The 24,891-nt window shown below is 41.1% G+C and overlaps 1 protein-coding gene across 1 annotated transcript in view; it reads left to right on the forward strand.

Moving 5' to 3' along the window:
• LOC136422189 (centrosomal protein of 290 kDa-like) overlaps positions 1–24,891 on the forward strand; it is a 42,059-nt gene that overhangs the window by 8,100 nt on the left and 9,068 nt on the right. Inside the window, exons 8-37 of the mRNA XM_066409833.1 lie at positions 434–646; positions 1,217–1,340; positions 2,216–2,388; positions 2,972–3,042; positions 3,325–3,502; positions 4,049–4,137; positions 4,719–4,857; positions 5,172–5,396; positions 5,885–6,049; positions 6,500–6,649; positions 7,006–7,224; positions 8,056–8,399; positions 8,981–9,153; positions 9,779–9,931; positions 10,341–10,549; positions 11,666–11,798; positions 12,603–12,805; positions 13,759–13,872; positions 14,850–15,044; positions 17,019–17,207; positions 17,835–17,969; positions 18,714–18,914; positions 19,474–19,647; positions 20,250–20,405; positions 21,260–21,391; positions 22,004–22,129; positions 22,682–22,819; positions 23,037–23,144; positions 23,271–23,384; positions 23,666–23,797. Coding sequence (XP_066265930.1) covers positions 434–646; positions 1,217–1,340; positions 2,216–2,388; positions 2,972–3,042; positions 3,325–3,502; positions 4,049–4,137; positions 4,719–4,857; positions 5,172–5,396; positions 5,885–6,049; positions 6,500–6,649; positions 7,006–7,224; positions 8,056–8,399; positions 8,981–9,153; positions 9,779–9,931; positions 10,341–10,549; positions 11,666–11,798; positions 12,603–12,805; positions 13,759–13,872; positions 14,850–15,044; positions 17,019–17,207; positions 17,835–17,969; positions 18,714–18,914; positions 19,474–19,647; positions 20,250–20,405; positions 21,260–21,391; positions 22,004–22,129; positions 22,682–22,819; positions 23,037–23,144; positions 23,271–23,384; positions 23,666–23,797 — 4,875 coding nt within the window. The remainder of the gene's footprint in view (positions 1–433; positions 647–1,216; positions 1,341–2,215; positions 2,389–2,971; positions 3,043–3,324; positions 3,503–4,048; positions 4,138–4,718; positions 4,858–5,171; positions 5,397–5,884; positions 6,050–6,499; positions 6,650–7,005; positions 7,225–8,055; positions 8,400–8,980; positions 9,154–9,778; positions 9,932–10,340; positions 10,550–11,665; positions 11,799–12,602; positions 12,806–13,758; positions 13,873–14,849; positions 15,045–17,018; positions 17,208–17,834; positions 17,970–18,713; positions 18,915–19,473; positions 19,648–20,249; positions 20,406–21,259; positions 21,392–22,003; positions 22,130–22,681; positions 22,820–23,036; positions 23,145–23,270; positions 23,385–23,665; positions 23,798–24,891) is intronic.

Genomic DNA, 24,891 nt, shown 5'->3' on the forward strand with positions numbered 1-24,891 from the left:
AAGGCTGGGAGAAATGGTGTGTTTCTGGTAGCCCAACTGACCCTAGCAAAAACGTGCCAACCCTTTTTCTTGGTCAACCGTTGGCAAGGGACATTTCTGTCTGATGCCTGAGTAATGAAAACATTGTAGAGTCGTTTTTCGACATGTTCTTTTGATTTCTGTTGCAATGGAAAAAGTGTCATGTCGACACTCTGTATGATATTGCAGACTGTATTTGTTGGGTTACTTTAGCCAAAATCTCCAGTGACCACTGTTCATTGTACTTATCAAAAAGAGCTAGGGGAGTTTTCATGGTACAATGAACCTTTAAATACTGTACATATCGTCTGTCTTCTCTGTCACAACTAGTGGAAGAAATACTCTTCAGTAAGCCAAACTGGATCAAGATCACTTAAAGTCGTTTACCATCTCGCATTTTCCTATCCACGTGTAGGTCGTAGATTTGACGACCCAGTTGCATGCACGGTCGGAGGACGATGACCAGGTGATGGCGGCGCTCGGTACGAAGGTGGAGGAGTGGAAACAGGCGCTGGCGGACAAGGACGGGGAACTGTTCGAGGCCCAGGGCATGATCCGCGAGCTCAGGGCTCAGATCAGGGCAGCTGAGATGGACTCTGATAAACAGTCTATAGCTGCAATGACACAGGTAGGGATACAGGCTTTGTTGTTCTTTTTTGTGTAGATAAAAAATAAACAAAGTCATTTGATAACAACATGTAAAAAGATTATACAGGGGAAGCCAGAAAGTTCCAAGGTTTATCAAGGATTTCCCACAGAACTACAATCATTTACGTTTGGTCATAACAATTATTGTTGATTATAACATACATGTACATACATAAGTAAATCTCTGTAGAACTTGTCTGCATATTAAGTTGAATGATATATGGAATTATGAAGCCCCCTTCATGTTTTTGTTTGTGAGTACATGTTTCATGTATAGTTCATGTAACTGTAACAGTTGTTGTTTTCAATTGTCCTATAATTGTTTTTTTTCCAGTAGCAGTTAGAGTTTTTCAGAGTAAAGTACAGTCTTTGAAATATATTTATAGCATCTTCAACAATCACAAATGATCTTGATTCTTTCAAATCGTCTTTTATTAATTGAGGATTTTTACCTTGTTTGAGAAAATTTTGTTGTTCTACCTCAAAACTACATGAAGATCCCCCCCACACACACACATCTCGTTGAAACCTTGTAATATTGTTGTTCCAGGCGTTGAAGGAACGTGACCAGCAGATTGCGCAGCTGAAGGAACAGCTAGAGACAGCTGTGTCTGAGATGGAGACTAACGCAGCAAGGATGGAGGATCTGGAGAAAGACCAAAGGGGTACCAAAGGTACAAAACACCATTTATTTTATCCCACTGCATTTTTGTTATTATCAACTTATCACAATTTCCAAAGTTTACCCTTGAAAAGAAAACTAGAACCGTGTTAACCTCTCAAAACCAACTCATTACAAAAAAAGTGGGACACTTTGTCTTCCACTGCTTCCAAAAGTCAAACCCCAAAAGTGTAGATTGTATTCCGTGGTAGTTCTTAGAATAGCCATTTGTTCTACTTGTCAACATTGTTAACTTGCACTATCTGTACATTATACCCTTTCTATGCATTGTTTCATGTTTCAATTAGCCCTCGGGCAAGAACTTGCAAATAAAACATATATATATTATTCTTTTTATTACTAATTGATAAGAACAAAAAGCTTTCTTTTGTTGATGTTATACTTATATACCTGAAAGCTCAAACTGAATATAGGGAGAGTTATATATTGTAATTCTTGTTTCTTTCACTGTAACTCTATGTTCACTGATTTCACAGTCACTTCTGTACCGTGAACTTATCATCACCGTAGAAAACCTGTTGTGATTATCTATGATTCCTTCACACATCAGTTCTGTAAATCACTTGCCGCCATTGGAAGTTAAAGTTCTGTGAAAATGTCCATTTTCCTTACACCGTGAAATTTTGCTACCGTGAAGATAAAGTGAATTATAGTGTACTTTTGAAAGACAACACATGAAGAAAGTAAGGACAGATTTAAACATGTGCACTATATTTTTTCTGAAAAACAGTTATTTTAATACTAAAGAGACAGTTTCCAGGGACTAGTGAGTGTGGTTGACTTGGAATACCATTTTTTTTAATGTGGAAGGCAAACCCTTCAATGTTAATTGGGACTTTCAATATCTTTGTGCCTTTTTTTGTTCAGGAAAACCCTCCTTAGTTCAGCAGAACAGAATCAAAGACTTACAGTCGACACTGACCAAGAAGGACGAAGTAGCCAGGAACGCAGAAGAGAGGATGATACAGGCCGAGGAAGACGCCAGGGAAAAGGACAAACAGCTGACAGAAGCTCTCACTAGGATGAGGGAATATGAACAGGTTTTTCTTCTTCTTAAATTTGCTTACAGGTGTGCAAGAATAGGATGTATTTGGCGTGTGGTGTCTATACAAGTACACGACTTGTACATATTTGTTGAAGTGCAGAGATGAATGTTGAAAGCAGTTACGTATGAAGTCAGAGTAGGAAAGTAACAACTATAAGTTTGGTAGGTTCATAGTATGCTCTGGAAACGACAGCCATAGCATCTGGTAATCTTTCAAGGACAGGATACATAGTGAAAGATTAAAGAAAAGTCCCATCGTAAAAGTTGTCTACCATGGTTAGATATATATTGCTTTAGTATGCATAAAAGCTGGAAGATTGTAGAAGTGTTGAAAGGAATGACTGACACCAAAACATATTTCTTCTGGAGATGTCCTTAGTGCTGAAACCAGAACAGTTAATACAAGTAGCTTGTCATTGTGATGGTGTAAGGTTTCTTGCGCTCTTGTAGCAGATGCAAATTCAACACATTGCAGTGTGTTGGCATTGACTCATATGTCATATGTAGTTACGACATATAAAATCAGAGTAGGAAAGCAACAACTGTTGTTTGTTTGTTTGTTTGTTTACTGTTACCAGGGAGAGTACGGGCTGGCGGAGGCTGTCCAGGAGATTAAGGCACATAAAACCCAGCTGAAGGTCAGAGAAAGGTCAGTAAGCTGCTATGTGATCTGAGGGATTTTCATTTTGGCAATTCATCAGGGGTGGAGCCTCATGGTGGTTTACTGGGTATGCAATATAACCTAAACCAAAACAAAAAAATGGCAACAATACAAATAAATATTCACAGTACAGATGCACAGATTAGAAGAATAACAAGATCAAATTTCCATCATGGATATTCTGTATATCTAAACATGTACATTGCCTTCGAGGAACATTATGTTTAGAATTGTCATAAAGAGCTGACGGAATCTTATTTTGTTTTCCAGATCTATAGAAGAGCTGACTCAGCACATCAATAAGATTGAGCTGGAGATGAACGACCTCTGGGACGAGAACGAGGATCTGCGGGAGAGACTGGGGCTAGACGCTAAGGAACCGCTGGACATCTCACAGTTCCGCAACAAGAAGAACATGAGGAACGAGAGATACCGCGCCGAGAACCAGGTCAGGAGGGGAGAGATGTTGTGAAAAGTTGTACAAGCTTCAGACATTATTTTCTTAGATGTGACTTATATGGCAGAGCCTGTGGTCTTGTATAGGACTATATAACCTATGCTGTAGTGTAGGGTTGATTTCAGTTACTAACAGGGTTTTAGCATGGTCTATATTAACCGACGGGGGCCATGTAATATTATGTATATATACCTGGTATTTCACAGAATAGTTTACTATAAACACTTTGAGTGGACACATTTTGAAGCTAGAAAGCACTTTCAGAGAACAAAAGCTAATCAATGAAAACTGTTGATGTACCCTCAGTTGTCATCTTCATATTAAGATTTATATTCTTGTGATATGCAATCTTAAGGGAGGTTTTGTTGAGGAGTTGCCATCGTGTGCAATGTTTATATTCTGATATTTGAGACTCCTGGCTTGTAGCCATATATTGACAAGGAACTTTGGACAAAATGATACATGTTTCTTTTTGTCCTCTCTAAAACGTACTAGTACATAAGTTGTTGGATGACATTGCTTCTGATTTGATCTCAGGTGTTGATGAAGGAGGTTGAGAGATTGGAAGAAGAAAGGATTGAGTTGAAGCAGCAGGTGAGACGACTTGCACAGGAGAAGGGACACAGGTGAGTTTAGGGGAAACACTGTACAGTCTGCATGTTTGTGGTAGGTTCATTTTGTTTATAATGTTCTCACCAAATGGCAGCCATAGCATCTGGTATTACAGTACAAGTAGTTTGCTTTCAAGGACAGGATAGAAAGTGAAAAATTGAAGTGAAGTCCCATTGTAAAAGTTGACTACCATCTTTATATATATATATATACAGTATTGCTTAAGTATGCCTAAAAGCTGATAGATTGGAGGTGCATTTGAGATGAAAACCAGAAGTTAAGCTTTGACTAATGTTGAAATATATTTCTCATGGAGATGCCCTTAGTGCTGAAACCATAGTACTTGTTCAAGTAACTTATCATTGTGATGGCATGACGTTTCTTGTTCTCTTGTGGCAGATACAAAATGTAACTCATTGCAGTGTTGTGTCTTTGACTTTTTTTGCCCTGCCATAGAAAAGAAATACTCAGGAGTAGAATGCAAATGATATAGAAAGCTTTGTTGCCAAATATGGAAAGCTTATTGCCAAATGTAGAAAGCTTGTTGCCAAATATGGTGTTCCATGTGGTGAGATGATATCTGTGTGTTGTACAGGGCTGTTGAGATGGGTCTCACTGCGGCTGACTTGACAGCCATTCAGGACTTTAAGGAACAGCTAAAGAGGAAGAACCAGGGAATCTCAGAGAAGAACCAACTTCTTGGAGATCCACAAGTCCAGGAACTGAAGATCAAGGTAGGACAACTTGTATCTCCTCTTCTATGTTGTCATATGATGTAAATCTAGCTATAAAGCATCAGTAATTTTAAGACTTTGTTTGACCAAAATAAAAAAGATTCAAGAAATATTCAGAAACAGGAAATTTGAATTTGTGAGTCATTGATTTTGAAGAGGACTTTTTTTTTCAAAACTTGAAGGGCATGGATGTAGAATATATACCATACACTAAAACTAAAAGATTTTAAATGAAAAGGGGAAGGAAAAAGAAACTGACATCCCTTTTAGATATTGGAAATGGAATTGCCCAAAGTCCCCTTTCTCCATATTAGGTTGAACAGCTGGACAAGGACCAGGAACAGAATGAGGAACGTCTCCAGCAGGCCAAGACGGAGGTGACAGAGTTCAAGTCCCGCTGTAAGGAACTGATGGCGGAGAACAAGCAGCTGGAGAAGGGCATGAAGGAGATCTTAGACGCCATCAAGGAGTCTCAGACTGGTCCTCAGGAGAAGAAGGAAGTGTTTCTAAGATGTCCCACATTGGAACATATGTTAACTGTAAGTCTTCTTATCTTTCAATGGAGATTGTAATTTTTGTATTGTTATATCAAAAGGTAGAAATGTTTGAACAAAGGCCAAAAGTGTATTGCTTGACGGTGAATGTGTAGTATACAATACAGCGCAAAATTAGAATCATGGGATGTGACTTTTTTCTTAAAAGATTATAAGAGCCTCCTAGCAGGTCACAAGTGAACTGCAGATCATATGTTCCTTAAGCACATTGGAGGCTGTTAAGATTAATACTGTAAATTAATTTATTTTTGCTGGGATTTGATTTCGCAGTAAGAGGTTTTCGCATTTCTGTAGTAAAGTAGACTATTAATGAATTGGAAACACCTATTTGCTGTGTCATGAATTTGAAGTGGAGAGGGCATCACAATAACACATAAAAAATGAAAACTACCAGGAACATTTCAACATATACAGTACAACAATGTAGTATGCAGTTGTCATAAAACAGTGGACTGTTTCGTTGTTTTCTCTAGGCGCTGGATACTCGTGCCAAAGAAGGGAAGTACGACTCTTCGCTCCACTTCAAAGCCCAGGTGGATCAGCTGACTGGGAGAAACGACGAGCTTCGTTCGGAGATGAGAGAAGCCAGGAACGAGGCAGCTCAGGCCAGATCTGCGCTGGAGAAAGCTGAAACAAAGGTTGGACCAATATTAAGGTCAAACCTGTACAAGTGACCTCATAAGGACCATTTGGCCATTGATACTAGTATACAGTCAAATGTAAAAGTGACCACCTCTACATAAGGACCACCTGGCCATTGTGGCCACTTTTTGGTGGTTCTTTCGATAATTTTTCCTACTGACACAAGCATTAAGAATCCTGTCTACAGTGAGCAACTGTCCACCAGATTTTATTGGTCCTCAAAGTGGTCTTCTTAGGCTGGGTTGACCGTACATTGTGTACATACATAGACATGTACAGATTAATAACATAATTTTAAAATATGCAAAGTTTTATTCCATTTGACATAACATCTTTAGTTGTCTAGAAATGTTACATTTGAAATGGTTATATTGTTGCCAGAGGAAAGATACATGTAAAATAGTGTCATAAAATTTGTTACTTACTCCATGTATATGTGCATACAGATACAAAAGCTTGAACAAGAGATCCAGAACTTGAGGGTTTCTGGAGGGAAGGGAGTCAGTATCCAGCCCCTCCCCCTGCCCGAGGGAATGGTACCTTCCAGTGCTGATGTCATCGCAACACTCAACGAGTACCTGGTCCAGATCTTACATGTAAGTCTTCCAGAATCTCTGAGACTAGTTCTCATTCTGATCCCTAAGATCTAAACCTGAGAAATATTTATCTTTGTGAAGTAAGATATATTTAAGATGTAATTGTTGAGTTTGCTTTGACCAATATAGAATTTAAACAAAATGGATTTCAAAGCATTCTTAACTTAAGAAGTATTTTTTCAATATTCTACACTTTTTCCATAGTAAAGTTTGGCATTTTTGAACTGATGTCACTCAAATTTGCACCTGAAAATACATTAGTCCTAGATGGCTGGGTATTTGAAATTAAGTCAGTATGCTTAAAGTTAACTAAAAATTCCAGAACTGAAGTTCAAAGTTTTGTTTTCTCAATCTAGGAGTTGTCTCAGAAGGAGGATCTGCTCCAGAAGCTGGAAGGATCCTTGGAGGACTACAGAAGGAAGTACTCAGTCATGAGACACCAGCAGGGTCTGGTCTACACCGACTTTAAGGAACAGAGGGAGGAGTTTAACCAGGAGAAGGAAAAACTGAAGGAGGAGATCAGGAAGGTGGCAGATCTTAGAGAACAGGATGGAGTCAGGATACAGGAGTATACTGTGAGTGGGAGAAATAATCAACCTTTAGCATGCTAAGGTAGCTGTTTGTCACCACATTTGCATTGGTTATGGGGTTAGGCAGGAGGGAGAAGGGTGATCAAGGGTTAATGATCCACTTTGCCCTCTGTGTTTACAGTGACCTATAACTACAAAATGAACCACAGAGGGAGTGAAACTCTATTGTCATGAAGCCAATTCAAACTGATACTGCTATTTCTAAAAAGTTCGATTCTTATCATTCCCAGTATAAGTGCATTATTCCCCATTATTCTTTGTGAGTGGGGGAAATACTGTAGATCTGGAAATATGAACAGTGGATTGTTTTTGGGTGTTTTTTTTGTGGGGACATTTCTAGCACAAATTCCTGATACTGTGACTATGCATTTCAAATGTATTACTACTGTACTACAAAATTGTTTCAACCACACACAAACTTAGAACACTGCAAAAACCTCCATTCCCCTTCTGCCATAAAAGTATGTCCCTGTGAAAATAAATGAATTCACAGTAACCTAACGGCTTAATTCATCTGGAAAGTTCTTACATGTAGTCTCAAAAAGTTTCAAATTGAAGTGGGTTTAAGAACAATTGAAAACATGGGGAGATGACAAGTTAACTGAAAGAGTAGTGTGAAACGGCTGTGGAAAATGTATAGAATACTGTCCAGGGAAGGAGGAAAATGAAAGAATGTTTAGACAACTTCAATCAGTTAAAGATGAAAGTCAAAGTAGCTTAATTTGTTTCCCTTATTTTCTTATTTGTCTTACGTTTCTATGGCTCCCACAGTAAAAATTTTTACTAAAATGTGACAATTTTCTTTGTTTATAACAGAGACTGCTGGATACACTAGAAATGGCTCCTGACGAGCAGCAGAGACGACTCGCAGAGATGACGAGAAAGATGACCGTGCTTCGCGTCAACGAGAAATCCCTGACCCGACGCTACACCACCCTAGAAGAGATGGAAACCTCCCTCCGCAAGGAGAACACCAGGCTAAAGAACGACATCATCGCAATGGAGAAATCCGTCGCGGAGAGGATCGGATACCTACAGAGATATAAAGAAATGGCAGCCTTCAAAATCTCGTCCCTACAGAAAGCACTGGACGAGAGTGTACCACAGACTGAGCTGGAACTAGCCAACAAACAGTACACAGAACTAACAGAGAAATACAGGTATTATGTTCTTATCCTGTCTCTTTGTATAAATCATGCTGATTTCTCTCTACTCTGTCCAAATATCAATGTAATTATAACTAGAAAGAATGTTTGGTTTCTTCAATTCTCACTGCAAAATATCAGCATTTCTAAATTCTAGCTAATTCAAGATCTGAGGAAAATGTTATAGAATTGTGTCTTCAAAAATATAGTACATGTTTGTTCTATTATGTGCATTTGAATGTTGTATGCCATATAGATGATAAGCATTCCTATGTCTTGTAAGACCATGAAATAGTACTGTAACACTTTCTAATCAATTTACTTCTTCTTTTGTCATCTGCAACTGAGGTGAAGCATGATGCTTTTTCAAGTAGTACAATGCGACTTTGCTATGGCATGTATTTTGACCCAAGTACACCAGGTCACCCCTAATCTTCTCTGTGTTGAGTTCTTTTACTCGTACACTCCAAGTCTTACATCTGAAGACTTATACATATAAAGAGATGGCACCATACACTTTATATATTCAAATATGGCATCACAAGCGTTGCACCAACTTTCTTAATGTCTTGACTTGCCTTCCTTTATTTTTACAGAGACATGTTGGAGAGAGAAAACGCCCTGGTGGCGAGGACAGAGAGAGCGGAGAACATCGCGGATGAGAACAAGTGTCTGCTGTCAGAGATGGACACGCTGAAGAAGGAACTACAGATGGAGAAGGAGAAGCTCCACACTCTGGAGCAGGCTATGGAGCAGTTCACTAAAGCTGGTAACAAAATTTTGTGTTAAAGTGGACGTTACCAAAATTCCAGTCCTAAAGCCTAGAAATGCAAAACATGAAAATGCAAGTATTTGAAGGACATGCAGACACGCTGTCATTGGTCCAGCTGCTGATTGTCATTCTCTCATTGGTCCAACTGCTAATTGCCATTCTCTCATTGGTTGAACTGCTAAATGTGACAGACAGTCAGGATTGGTCTTTACCTCCCAAGAGTATATCCTTGCAGTGCCAAAACTGTAATTATGGTCGTAGTTAAAGTTATTTAATAATGGATTAATCTGCAATATTCAGAGACAACATGCAGAAACTAGTAGTCAACATGGCTAATAAATATAATTGTTTCTGGATGGAATATTTACTGAGAAATCTATGATAATGAATACATAAAAGCTAAGATGTTAAAACCTGAAAACATACTTTTTTCAAAATATGTTACTTTTGAGGTGTGTCATAGCAAAGATAAGCTACACACATACAGGATGGAGCAGATTTAAGATAGTCAGCCTTGTATAAGCCTGATGAAAAGCTTAGTTCTCCTACTCACATGTTAAGAATGCCAGAATATGTCAGGTTGGACAAAGCCTAACCCTGATCGACCTCTGTTTTCTCCCAGGGATGTTGCCCGGCGACAAGGTCAGTAAGACGGTGACCAATAACGAGATCATCTCCATCTCCAAGAGACTGACGATGCTGGAGATGAAGGAGCTTAATGAGCGACAACGGGCGGAACACGCCGTCACCATGCAGACTCAACTAAAGAACACAGGTACCTCACTGTTTAACCTTTAGCACACTGAAGTAGCTGTTTGACACCCAATTCCCTATTGGTTACAGAGTCAAGCAGCAGGGAGAAAGTTAAGAGAAAAGACAATGCAATATTTGAATGAGCATCAGTGTGGATTTTAATTGTTTGAGTCTGTTGGATGTTCCAACAAAAAGTTCCAAAGGAGGTAGGCAGAGATGGCAGACTTCACCCCTCAGAAGAAAACAGACATGCACACACAGACATGCACACACAGACATGCACACACAGACTTGCACACACAGAAAAAAATGTATGTCCCTTTCGTTGAAGTAAACATTTAAAAGATAAAGTGCGTATGTCATTGAATCATTTGAACTGGTACAAAGATGAACAAGCCAAAACAGTCTCTTTTTTCTCTCATTATTTTCAGTTTCACAGTTAGAACAGAGGAACCTTGAACTTGAGACAAAGTTTGCGGAGCTGACCAAGATGAACCTGGAGGCCCAGCGCGTGGAACGGGAGCTGAGGGACGAGCTGGCGAACTCCGTCACAAAAGCCGCGAGCGACGCGGATAGGAACAAGATAGCGCAACTCGAGGAATCTGAGGCTACTCTGAAAGTGGAGAACTCCAGACTGAAGGTTTGTTGAAGTACAATGTTTGTGAAACCCTCATTATAAGTTTGACAATAACTTGAAGCTAACATTAGCATGAAAGTTTATGGTTAATGGATTTGCAAATATGCTGGTATTGTTTAAGGTTAACAGGGCTGTCTCCAGGACCCATCCCTCTGTCTCAGGATGGAAATTTGCTAGTGTAGATGGACACAAATTTTACCCTGTCCATGGAAAAAATCTCACCTTAAGGTCTCATTCCTGTATTACTCTGAGTGGGTACCCTAAAAGAATCCGTGCCGCAAAAAATGAACGGCTGCATGAACGTGTATCTATATCGGTGGGAAATTCTCTTTTAGCTAGCCCAGCTGATCTCAAGCGTCAAACTGATGAAAGCTTGTTTGTAACTGAAGAAATTAGCGGGCAAAGTTCGGCAGCCGCGCGCGAGGTCGGAGGTACACAGCCCGGGCATCGTGTGTGATGCGGTCATGCGCTTGCAGCTGGAAAGTGGCTTTTTGGGGGTGTAGCCAAGTGCAGTTTGTAATTGCTATAAAAAGAGATTGTGTGTAGTGAAAATGTTGTCAATTTTTTTACATAATCCAGGGTAACTGCTCTCAACATGGAATGAAAAACATTGGCACATTTTCTATACCTTCATTACGAACGCGGCCATGTAAAACACGTATTATAACATGTAATCCTATGGGGCGAAAAAACTCATGAATGAGACCTTAATGACATGAATCCAATGAAAAATGCATTGTTGTAAGCTTAAAATGACAGATTCAATCATGCAAATCAACAAGGTGGGCTTCGAAAAATGAGTAGGATGGAAAAGAAAATTAAATCTGGAGACAGCCTTGAAGGATAGAGAAAAGAGGTACTAGTAGTTGGTTCTTTTTTTCATCATCATGTAGTTTATCTAGTCCTAACCTTCCCACTGGTATTGATGTTACTGGCAAAAGGCTTTGAAACTCCATGTTAATTGATGTTTGTAGAAAAACGTATGTGTAAAATATCCTACTTTTTGTTTTCTTTCACTGTAAAAAAAATCTTTGAGTTGTACCATTAGATTCTAGGGACCATAACAAAATGGTAATAGATTATCATTAATGATGTTGGTTTGTTTCTACACTTCCCCAGGAAATGGCGGAGGTCGGTGCTTCCCAGGCACGAGCACTGGAGGCCCAGCAACAGTCCAGGGAGAAGGAGGTGGCATCGCTACGGCAACAACTACTCGACATCCAATCAGAGAGCGATGAGAAGACAGTCATAGGTAACGTTCCTCTCGTGTACACCTACAGTATTCAAAATACATTTATATATACATGTATAAGGGAAAATGATAGTCTCAGACAGTTTCAAAGCAAGAGTTATGATGGAACTGTTAAGGAAATCTTATAGGGGGTATGATGAAAAAATGGACACAAAATGATTACCCAAGTTGATAAAAGATCCAACATAAAAAATTGGACTTCCAAAATTTTTGACTGGTCAACTTCGGTCTCTGTCAAGGAATGAGCTATCTACCGCTGCTGTGCTGTCACCTTATGCAGATAGAACACTTGACTCTGCAAATAGTGGGTCATAAGTTGCAGAAAGTTTAGCTAAAGTTAACATAACGTCACAGAAGCAGTGGATTGCTCATTCCTTTGACAAAGACTAGAGTTGGTCAGTCAAAAATTTGGGTAAGTCCAATTTCTTGTGTTAGAAATTAAAGACTGTAACGTTGCTTTAGAATCTGCATCTGTATAGCCAGTATAACCGCCCTTCAGTGTAACACACCAGCTTCGCAGAGCACGCAGCGCGGCATGCACAGTTGGTTATATTACACCAAACGACCTGTCATGTCTAACCTTCGCATATCTAACTGCATGCATTGTTTATAGCTGTCTATTGAGGATGCTTCTACGATACTTGGTGGCAACAAGTTCCACTCTACTACCGTTCTAGGACTGATATCTACCAACACAGATGAACCTTCAAGCTAGCACAAACTTTGTTCAAACTTTGTACTCCAAGTATGTCATCTGTAGCTAGTTTAAACTAACCAAACATTTTGTCTGCCCCCCTCCCCTAGGTAAGCTCCACCACCACATTGTGGCCCTACAAGTCAGCGAGGGTACAGCTGTGAGGAAACTTGAAGACGCCACCTCCAGGATCTCCAAGATTGAAGCCCTGGTCCTGAGACTGGAGCAGAAGTTAGATGAGAAGGAACAGGCACTTTACCACGCCAAGGTGGAGGGAAGGAACAGGGCAAGACATCTTAAGACAACCGTACAGGTAACTTGGGATACGACCATACACCTGGACGTAGATGTACCACTAAGATTGTGGGTCGTGTGGCATAATGGCAGGGTGTTCAGCCCAAAACCCAGCGGTCCTGGGTTCGAATCCCCTGACGCCACCTATCTTGCGCCCTTGGGAAAGGCACTTAACACGACTTTCCTAACTCCACCCAGGTGTAAAAAATGGTGTATTGTTCTCTGTACGCGGCACTTTTGAAATAAGTTATGAAAAACTTGAGTGCAGTGCCACGTTGTCCTTGTCTGTCCAAGAGGGAAGTGAAAAAGAAACGTTGAACCGTTAGAAAGAAAGGAAGGGAAAACAAGCTGGCAAGGAACACCTGTCAGAAGTAGTTAGAATTGGCCAGGCATCTAAAACAGCTGTTTTAGAAGAAGGCAGAGACTTACATGGGAGTCACTATGGAAACTCACACGAAACAGAAAAACAGAACAGTATCAATTGGATCCACAAGATAACAATCCTTGTCAACCATAAGCGCAACCTCTGGAACAATTGAATATCAGTTGATAATGTTAGCCATATTCAATCCCCAGTGGAGTACCCAGACATGTCCGGACATGCACCCAGACGTTATGCCCTTGGGAAAGGCACTTAACACACATTTCCCATGTCCTAAGCCCAGCAGTAGGGTTTGGGTTGGCGTTAGGAAGGGCATCCAGCCGTAAAAACTCTTGCTACAAAAAAGACTTGCACTTGATGAAGAGTTCTGGGGCTCCCCCATCCATGTGCAAGCACATTCAAGGCAACTCCCATATGATGGGGAATAAAAGACGTAAAATAGGAGAGAGAGAGATATTAGGAGGATTCCTCTGGTTTACAAGTACTTGCCATCAAGTGTCCACAGAATTGATTATTCAGAGATTTAAATTTTAATGAGGCTGAATTTTCCCGAGTTTCAACAGTATAATTTCTCTCCCTGCACACCCCAGGAGCTGAGGAGACAGTTCAGTGGTGCCCTCCCTCTGGCCAAACAGGAGAAGTTTGCCCAGAACCTGCTCAGACTGCAGGAGGACCAGGTCAAGACTCAACAGGAACTCAAACAGGTTGAGAAATATATGTCTAATCATCGTAAACCATGATTGTGATTTCATAAAGACATGCCATTTTTCTCCAGAAACTTTTGCAATGGACTTAAAAATCAGCTTCCTAATAAATGTATGTGATGCATGTTTTTCAGATGACCGTAATAGGTGAAGCTATAGTAGTAGTGCAATACAGCTTCACTACGGCTCTTGTTTTTAGCCAAGCACCCCAGCTCACCCCTTCTCTTCTTGAAAAGTGTGTTGGGTTCTTTTATGTGCAGAGGTTTGAGGCTTACACCTGAAGCTCCCTCATACACGGGGCTGCCGGCTTTATGCCACCATCCGAAATGACGAAATTCAATCTAATCCCTTACAACATGTCCGAGCTGGGGCCAACCCTAGGATCAAACCCTGGCCCATGGATCCATGAAATTTGATCCATACTGCTGGTTGCGTTACTGCTTGTGCCATGGGCCGGGACATGGGAGAATAAATTCAAGTAATCTATCTTAGTCAACAAGAGATATTGACTTTTGAAAGTAGGCACTATTTGCTTGATGTGTTTTAACTTTTTCTGCTGTGTACAATGTATGTGACGGGGGTGTCCCTGTGGTGTAGTGGTCTGCGCCTTCTGCCTCTCACCACATCTGGTTCAAATTACTTAGACCAGAAGGACTGGGGTTCAAGTCCCAGGTAGGACACCTCTGGACAAGAGGCACATTGAGTCATACCAAAGACTTTATAAAAATGGTACATACTTCTGAAACAGTATGGAAGTTAAACACACTCCACTGCCAGTGGACTAGCCCCCTGCTGCAGTGATTGCACCACAGTGTGGCCCAGGGCTATGAAACGGAGATGGGCACCGCCCTATACATCAATAATGGTGTGGGAGGATTTAAGCTTAATCTGAGTCAACAAGATGTATTGACTTTTGAAAGTAGCCACTATTTGCTTGCTGCGTTTAACTGAATCTTTTTCTTCCTTGCATGTGACAGGCGCGTGAGGACAGACGTACAGCTGAAGACAACCTGGCGGGGCTCCAGCTGCAGCACAAGGGTCTGGAGGAGCTCATCGCCACCCTGAAGGACAGGAAGGGCGCACAGAAGGTCGCCGAGTGGCACGCCAAGATGGGCGAGATCCGACTACAGGACCTAAAACTCAACAGGGACGTCACCAGGCTCAAGGAACAGGTAGGGTTGCAAGAAGAAGCTTTATCATGAAACTTCCAGAATAGTGTTGATGTCAGCAATATTGTTTTCTGTAATTGTAGAATTTTGTACTGTAAATGCAGAAATGTTCGCGGGGTTTTAATTTCGCGGTAGGGAGAAGATGGTGTACACCAAAAATAGTTGCTCAAGAAGATGGAGTGTTCGCGGTGGTTTTGAGTTCGCGTTTTGTGTTCGCGGTGGTTTTGAGTTCGCGTGACCATCAGTCACAGAATGGAACGGCTTTTAGCGGTGGTTTTAAGTTCGAGGTAAAAGTTCACCGCGAAAACCGCGAACCTAAAACCAACGCGAATATTTCTGCATTTACAGTATTCCTAGAGAAATTGGTAGTGAAGCATGAGCAAATCATCTCTCTATTCTTAAAGGAGTCTGTTACAATGGCTACAGCTGCTTTGGCAACTTCTCTGTTTTAAATTTTTTTCTGTGTTGTATTTCTGGAGAAGCTGGTAGTAGGGTATGAGCAAAGCATCTCACTATTGGAGGAGGCATAAGTTATCATTGCAATTGTTGCTATGGCAACAGCTCTTTGTAACTCTCAGTGACAAATTTCTTCTGTGATTGCCTGTGGTATTTCTGGAAAACCCAGGAGCACGTCACGAGCGTAGCATCTCCTTACTTGACGAGGAGCAGTAATGATGGCAGTAGTTGCCATGGCAATGTTTCTTCTGTGATTGACATGACTGTATTTCTGGAGAATCTGGTAGCGCAGCATGAGCGGAGCATTTCGCTCCCAGAGGAGGAGTCTGTTACCATGGTAACAGTTCCTATGGTAACAGATTATCATGTTATTTCAGGTTGTATTTCTAGAGAACCTTGTGGCGCAGCATGAGCGGAGCACCTCCCTACTGTAGGAGGAGTCAGTTACCATGGTAACAGTTCCTATGGTAACAGATTATCATGTTATTTCAGGTTGTATTTCTAGAGAACCTTGTGGCGCAGCATGAGCGGAGCACCTCCCTACTGTAGGAGGAGTCAGTTACCATGGTAACAGTTCCTATGGTAACAGATTTTCCTATAATTTCAGACAGTATTTCTGGAGAACCTGGTGGCGCAGCATGAGCGGAGCATCTCGCTCCTAGAGGAGGAGTCAGTTACCATGGTAACAGTTCCTATGGTAACAGATTATCCTGTAATTTCAGGCAGTATTCCTGGAGAACCTGGTGGCGCAGCATGAGCGGAGAATCTCTCTCCTGGAGGAGGAGTCTGTTACCATGGTAACAGTTCCTATGGTAACAGATTTTCCTATAATTTCAGGCAGTATTTCTGGAGAACCTGGTGGCGCAGCATGAGCGGAGAATCTCTCTCCTGGAGGAGGAGTCTGTTACCATGGTAACAGTTCCTATGGTAACAAATTTTCCTATAATTTCAGGCAGTATTTCTGGAGAACCTGGTGGCGCAGCATGAGCGGAGAATCTCTCTCCTGGAGGAGGAGTCTGTTACCATGGTAACAGTTCCTATGGTAACAAATTTTCCTATAATTTCAGGCAGTATTTCTGGAGAACCTGGTGGCGCAGCATGAGCGGAGCATCTCCCTACTGTAGGAGTCTGTTACCATGGTAACAGTTCCTATGGTTACAGATTTTTCTATAATTTCAGGCAGTATTTCTGGAGAACCTGGTGGCGCAGCATGAGCGGAGAATCTCTCTCCTGGAGGAGGAGTCTGTTACCATGGTAACAGTTCCTATGGTAACAGATTTTCCTATAATTTCAGGCAGTATTTCTGGAGAACCTGGTGGCGCAGCATGAGCGGAGCATCTCCCTACTGTAGGAGTCTGTTACCATGGTAACAGTTCCTATGGTAACAGATTTTTCTGTTATTTCAGGCAGTATTTCTGGAGAACCTGGTGGCGCAGCATGAGCGGAGAATCTCCCTGCTGTAGGAGGAGTCAGTTTCCATGGTAACAGTTCCTATGGTAACAGATTATTCTGTTATTTCAGGCAGTATTTCTGGAGAACCTGGTAGCGCAGCATGAGCGGAGCATCTCCCTCCTAGAGGAGGAGTCCGTGATGACAGCGCGGCGACACGAGGATCGACAGATCCAGTGGGAACAACGTGAGACGGAGCTGGAGCGGCTCGTGGACAGGATGGAGAGACAGCAGAACATGGTGCTGGACGCTGCTGTCAAGGTAACTGTCACCTGATGGATACCGCTGCAAAATTACGGTTGTGGAAGAACTGTGGTGTGCACCGTTAAATTGTGTGGTTGGCAGTCAATGGAGGAAAAAGATGTATGTGTACTTGGTCAAGAGCTATTTTGAGAATCATCTATACAAAGTCAAAAATATCTGGTGCTGGACGCTGCTGTAAAGGTAACCATCACCATCGATACTGCTTTGAAAACGTTTTCAGGATGCCATTAGTTGGTACTTACAAATGTAGCTCAATATTGGAAAAAACCTCTTAGCAGGGACAATTTCTAATGTAGATTTTTGTTCTGGATTATTGTACTCACAATACGTACTATGTGATTGAATTGTCTTTCATAAATCTAAGAATCAAATGTCTTGAAACACTGCTTGCCTTAAACCCTTTGGACAGCATAGACTAGGAAACTTTACATCTTGTCATTATCCCCAAGTTGTTTAGTAAGTGTGTAGTTTGTTGCATTAGTGAAGAAAGACATGAAATACTGAGCAAAAAGAGACCTACTTAGTATGTATTTCAAATTCAGATTATCGTTTAGTACCTTCAGGATACTCTTAAACTATGCAACAAAATGCATGTTTGTAAATCCCCCGTTTTTCCCGTTTCAGTTTGAAGAGGCGACCGGCTCCATGCCAGACCCGACCCTGCCGGTAGCGAACCAGCTGGAGCACGCCATCCACATCATCAAACAGCACATCCGCACTATCCTGGAGACAAAACAGGAGGCAGACAGACAGAAACAGGTGGGAATCAATGGGAGAAAAATACAGCATTTATAGTAGAAAATACTGCAAATCTTAAAATGTCTGCAGTACTTTTTTCATGGTGACCTCTCTACGGTGAATTCATGATGCTATACAAATATATATATGAGGCAGACAGACAGAAACAGGTGGGGATCAATGGTAGAAAAATGCAGCATTTATAGTAGAAAATACTGTAAATCTTAGAATGTCTGCAGTACTTTTTTCGTGGTGACCTCTCTACAGTGAATTCATGATGATGCAAATATACATTTCCATTTTATTACTACTTCACTACAAAATTTTTTCAACAGCAAAAGCCTCCTTTTCCCTTCTACAGCAAAATTAAGTTCCTGCAAAAATAAATGGATTTATACTGTAGGGTTTTGTGCAGGCAACTCTGTTGAACACAGTCTTAAGTACTGTACAAGGTAAAAAATATCTAAAGAAATATAATTCTGAATTCATCTCTTCTTTTTAACCTTCTCTCTGCTACCTTACCTTTTAATCCAGACAGACAAAGGCTACCCAAGCAGGGAGAAGTTTAAAGGAATTTCATACTTCAATCTAATGTCACTGTTCAATTACACTTCATGTAAGGCCTATTTTTCATCAGCCTTAACATTGGAAGGGTTAAAGAAAGCAGCAATCACTGGTCGTGCTCACTGTAGTATCTTTTAGACTTATTGTATCATTTTCAAATTACTACTAAAATGGTAATTTCTATTCCTTTTCTCCCCACAGAAAGCCAGTGAGTTGGAGGATCAGTTGAAACAAGCGGAAGCCAATATGATATCTAGAGACAAGGTGATCAACGAGTTACGACTCAGACTCCCGGCGTCGGAAGCTCGCGACAGGATCATCTCCGAGGCTGGGACACGCGAGGAGGACTACGAGACTAAACAGGCCTTTAAGGCCGCCCAACAGACTATAACCAGCCTGCAGGTGGGCTTCAGTTCTAGTCTACATTTTAGACATTGTGTTAAAAGCTATGATTGTTAGTCCTTTTTGTATATGTATAATATTATGAACACTCCATCGTTGCTTGTTATTGTTCAAATGAGATGCAATAATACCATCGGTAGCTGAAATGTGACTGGTAGCTTAGAAGCATGCTTTAAGAGAAAAGAGAGCTTGCCAATTAAATTCTTTCAATTTGCCCTCTGCGTGAGGATTTGAAATAGCCATATAAATAGGAAAACTTAACATGTACAATGTATTCTAGAGAAGCATAGAACACAGAGCAATGCTTTCAACAAGGAAGGAAAATCCTTCTTACTTTTTCATTCACCATGTATTTGCTCACAATTTTATTCATTAAGCCATTCGCTTAGTTTCTGGTATTTTCTGTATGTAACATGCGTTTATAAACAAAACTGATGCAAAACAGTGTGAGTTTACCATGCATTTATTAACATTTACATGTAACATTGACCAAGCACTAACATGTTTACCAAACTGTTATGAATGAAAAGAAAAACAACTTGATGAAATATCCTCACAGGCCAGGCTGGCTCAGAAGGAAGAGTCCATCCAGAAGTATCAGGAGTTACTGAAGCAGCAGAGAGAGTCTCAACAGGAGGAGTACAGCAAGCATGAGGAGGAGATCAGACTACTGCAGGATAAACTACAGGACAAGGACGAGAAACTACACGTCAACTTTAAACAACAGGCACAGGTAGGGAGGGGGACGGGGGAGGGGGTACAGGTAGGGAGGCGTTAGGGGGAGGGGGTACAGTAAACATGAGGAGGAGATCAGACTACTGCAGGATAAACTACAGGACAAGGACGAGAAGCTACACGTCAACTTTAAACAACAGGCACAGGTAGGGAGGGGGAGGGTATAGGGGGAAACTCCACACAAGGGACATATGTGCAAACCAGTACACATCTGCACAGACCCGTGCACACCTACGCACCAGCCGAATTATGAGATTTCCTCATAAATTACGTTGATTATGTCCTGATTTGCATCTCTTTTGATTCAGGTACCTACATGCCAAAAACAAATTTAATGATTGTAGCATCCTGTTCCAAAGTTTTTAACAAAAAAGCCCCCTCCCCAAAAGCCCACTACTGTACATGGGGAGAGCACTAGAGGGAGAATGGGGTCCCCCTGCTCTTAGGAGGGGGGGTTAGGGGGGCTCCCCCTGGAACTTTTTAAAATTTCGAGACGTCAGTGCAGAAATCAGTGTAGTGGGACGAAAATTTAGAACCAAATGTGTTTAACCTTTATGGTTAGAAAGAAAAAAAGAAGGTTACAACAATCTGTGTTTGCAGGAGAGAATCAACCAGCCGGGCACAGCTGTCCCAACCAACAGGGACCTGCAGCGCCTGCAGCACCTGGAGGAGGAGGTGGCCGAGCACCAGAACGCCATGGCGGCGCAGTCGGAGAAACTCAAGGCGGCGAGGAAGGAAGCAGAGAGGTGGAAACAGGTGGGTACATTTCACCCTGCAGTACTTTAGCTATCTGCTAGATGGCATCGCAGTCGGAGAAACTCAAGGGGGCAAGGAAGGAAGCAGAGAGGTGGAAACAGGTTGGTGCATTTCACCCTGCAGTACTGTAGTTGTGTGCCAGATGGCAGCACAGTTTGAGAAACTCAAGGGGGCAAGGAAGGAAGCAGAGAGGTGGAAACAGGTTGGAACATTTCACCCTGCAGTACCTTAGCTATCTGCTAGATGGCATCGCAGTCTAGCTATCTGCTAGATGCCATTGCAGTCGGAGAAACTCAAGGGGGCAAAGAAGGAAGCAGAGAGATGGAAACAGGTTCACTTGGTGTTAAATAGTTCTTCGTGTACGCTTGGCCATGCAGTACCATAGTTATCTGCAAGATGGCAGCACAAGATACTCAAGGGGGCACAGAAGGTCTCATTCATGCATTACTCCACTACCCTAAAAGGGTACCAACTCAAACAGTAAACGGCTGAATGAATACATGTTTTTAACGGTGGTAAATTCCCCTTGAGCCAGTCCAAATAATCTAAAGCATCAAACTGGGGAAAGCTTGTTTTCAACTGAAGAAATCAGTAGAAAAATTTGGCAGCTGCACGCTAGGTCAGATGTGCACAGTCTTGGGTTTTGGTGGTGTGGTTATATGTACGCTTGCAGCACGAAACTAAGCACGAAACTGCCTCTTGCGGGGAGTAAATAATTGCAGTTTGTAATTGCCATAAATAGGGATAGTGTGGAATGAGGTCATACACACCATACAGAGCTTCAGTGTATGATGTTAAAGTCATGCCATTGAAATGAGTGTAAATTTTCAAGATGTTGTAACTTGTTCCCACAGTTACTGCAGCAGAAAACAAGAGAGATGCAGAAGAAGCTTGACCTGCTGAAGGAGGAGCGCGCTGCGGAGGTCAACAAACTGAACCGTGAGCTGGACGAGCACAGACAGAGGATCTCCGACTTACAGAAAGAGGTGGGCAGTACTCCATGCTATAACAGTGCAGTTGCAATCTAGAAGAGACATTTTGTAAGTTCATTTTATTTTGTATTCATCAATATGTTGGCTGTGAAAATTCTAGAAAGGATGCAAATATGTCAAGCAGAGTTTGCCAGTTTCCTATACCAAAAGATTTGAAGGGAAAAGTTCCCAGGTAAGGTAGACCAAACAGTTTCTTTTTTTTATCTATCGTTTTTAAGACTAAGTTGATCTCATATTAGTTTCTTCCTGTTGTATTTAATTATTAAATATGAATATGTTTCCCCCAGGACATAATGAAAACTGCTGATAGTGATAGTCAATATGTTGTACTGCTGGCATGAATATATAAACTGAAACTTAAACAAAAGACTCTTTGTAGTACAACCAAATGTTTTATTCAAGTCTTTTTATTCAGTGACTTACCAACCTGATGAAATTATTTATGGATGAAACTGAAAGAAAACTCATGCTACTACTTTTGATCCAGATGGCCAAGCAGTAGGGTTGCGTTAGCACTTACACCACAGGGATATGTTTGTGTGTTGTACCCCTCGCTAGTGAAATATACACACTGAAACTTTAACAAATACTGTGTGCCCTCCACAGTTGGCAGTTGTCCAGTCGGAGCTGGATGCCCAGAAGGAGGCAAACACGCGCGCCCCGACCACCACCATGAAGAACCTGGTGGAGAGGCTGAAGAACCAGCTGGCTCTCAAGGAGAAGCAACACAAGGTGGGTGCATAGGACATAAATGGTAGCACCCCGATTTCCGTCAGAGGTGGAGATACAAGAAAATACATATGTACAGGCACTTGTAGTTGAAGAAATGAGTCTTTTTATGCATCAGTTCATTCAGTTATGTAAAATATAAGTTGAAGGTTGCTTGTAGACTGAGTTACACATTCAGACACGGTATGATTTGCTACGATGGACTAGTCTTTGTACTTAAAGCATGCGTAGTCCAGTAGTTAGTGACCCTGCTTCATGGACCAAGAAGCTGTGAGTTAGGATCCTGGCTATGCCACTCACCCGACATGCACGCTACTGGAAAGGCTTGCAGACCTAAGGACGGGACTGTTCATTGAGCTTGTTGAAAAGAGCTAGGGGAATTTCCCTGGTACAATGAATCTGTAAATATATTAGCGTCTCTGTCTCCTCTGTCATCACCAGTGGAAGATTATAGCTCATCTGTTTATTGAGTTCATTTGAGCTAAACTGGTTCGAGATCACTTTCCTTTCCTTTATTTATAATAGTTTAAACCCCAACTCCCCGTGTCTCCCCAGGCCCTGAGTAAAGCTCTGATGGAGCTGCGTGCAGATATGGTGTCCACGGCTCAGGAGAGTGTGAAGGCTCACGCTGTGGAGGCTGAGAAGGACATCAACGTACAGAAGATCGTGGACAGGAAAACTAAAGAACTACAGGTACATTGTACATGGCTGGTTATACATCATCATTAAATGTAAAAGAAAGTAAATTGGTATCTTGCAATTTTATAGTATCATGCCATCATTGTCTCTCTATTGCATTCTTTATATTTTTTATTAATTCAAACTGGTTATTGTATTTGTCAGTTTGAGTGTTGTCAATCTTTTTGCAACTACTTCTCTCTGATAAACTTTCATCAATAATACCTTACAGGACAGGGTTGAGGAGTTACAAGGTCGCTTGGACGCCCTCAAGAAAGACGTCAAGAAAAGGAAAACAAGAGAGAATGCTCTGAATCAGGAGGTTAATGAAGTTAAAGAGGTATGAAAAAATGCATTTTTATTACATGTATGTACTAATCATTATGTTTTTCATTTCGTTAACTTTACTTTCTAAATCTTTATGACTTGAACTTCTAACACAGTTGTTACCATGAACTTGATGTAGGACCTGGCTAAGAAGGAGACAGCTCTGAAGAAAGCTAAGGCAGACAGAGACAAGTTAGAGAGTGAGGCAGAGGAACTGAGGGGGAAGAGCAAGAGGCTGTCTGTCAAAAACCAGGTATGGTGTCTCTCTTCTCTTTGGGACATTAAGAGTTCATGGGGATGGGGCAAAATTTTTAAACTAATTGTTGGAGGGTCAAAATGTATTATTCGATACTTGGAATTACTAATAAAACACTGATGGCTACTCGTAAATTTAAAAAAGGAACGATTATCATATTGTTCATCTGCATTTATCTGCCGTGTTGTTTGTCTTATTTTGTCGCTTTCCTGTTGACTCTGTGTCAGCTTTTTAAGGAATTTGAAGTCAGGAATTCCTGTTTTCCTGCGCTTGTATAGAAAGCCGTTGACCTTGATGCGAAGCAGACAGAAGTGGAGGAGCTGAAAGCCAAGGTCAAGTCTCTCCAGGACCAGCTGCAGAGGGAGAAGGAACGACCAGGGAGACCAGCTACGGCCAGGAGGGACGACAAGGTGGGTGTAAACATGATATTCTGCCAAAGGAAAGGACTTATACATAATACAATATAAGACCATCATTTAGAATAGATTATACTAACTACGGCCTCATTTGTATCATCAATGAGACAAGATAAAACTATAAATCTACAAAGGCTCAAAATATTTCATGGAGGTATGAGGTCTCCGAACTCATGTTGTCAATGAAATAGAATGAAGAATAATTTTGTTCAAAGTAGAGACTTGATAAGAAATCGACAAATGTACATCATGTAGATTATCAGCTTTCGAAAAAACAGAAAGTACCCATCCCCAATGATCATGATAAAGGCTCTCCCATTCATTATGCCTTATTTCAATACAGTACACTTCAGTACATGTTGATGCTATCAGTCAATACGGTTGGTGACCCCTGACATTTCCAGGCTCAGTTACCATGTAAACACAGTGAACAATAGGCCGGCCCATTCAGGGTTATTATGCAGGTGTAACAGCCACACCTGTGGTAGGTAAATATACGGTTTATGACGTCCTCTCCTTAACTGTTTGTTTTTAGTGTAGACTTCAGATAAGCTGGAATTGATTTGACCTTGAGCTACATAATGTAAATGCTATAATGATTGTCCAGCAACCTAAATTAGAATGTAGACTAATGACTTAGTAACAGTTTGAAAAAGGGGGCCAGTATTGAAAATGTTTTGTTTTGTTCAATGTTTTGTTTTGTAGAGGACTGTCATTTATAACATGGGTGTTGTCTGAATGCAGGAAATGTGTAAGTTATCTATGATAATCAATTACAAAATCAAGATTCAAGAGCAATTCTGGCTGTAGATTTTCACTCAATGTAAGTAGCTTTGTGTCATACATTAGATGCGATACAATACTTTAAACTAATCAATATTTTTCTGACACAATGACCTTTTGCTAAAAAGACATTCAATTTTAAAAGTTTGATTAATAATGAAACATTATTTTATACCATTGTGACATTGTCTTTAATTTGTAAAAGGTTGGAATACATTTTTGTACTGCATGTCCTCAGTAGACAATGATCAGGAGGGGGCTGGGATGAATTGACCCTAATTATTCCTCTGTCCACTTGTTAAACC

Source organism: Branchiostoma lanceolatum, chromosome 16 (genome assembly GCF_035083965.1).
Source record: "Branchiostoma lanceolatum isolate klBraLanc5 chromosome 16, klBraLanc5.hap2, whole genome shotgun sequence".
Lineage (NCBI taxonomy): Eukaryota > Metazoa > Chordata > Leptocardii > Amphioxiformes > Branchiostomatidae > Branchiostoma > Branchiostoma lanceolatum.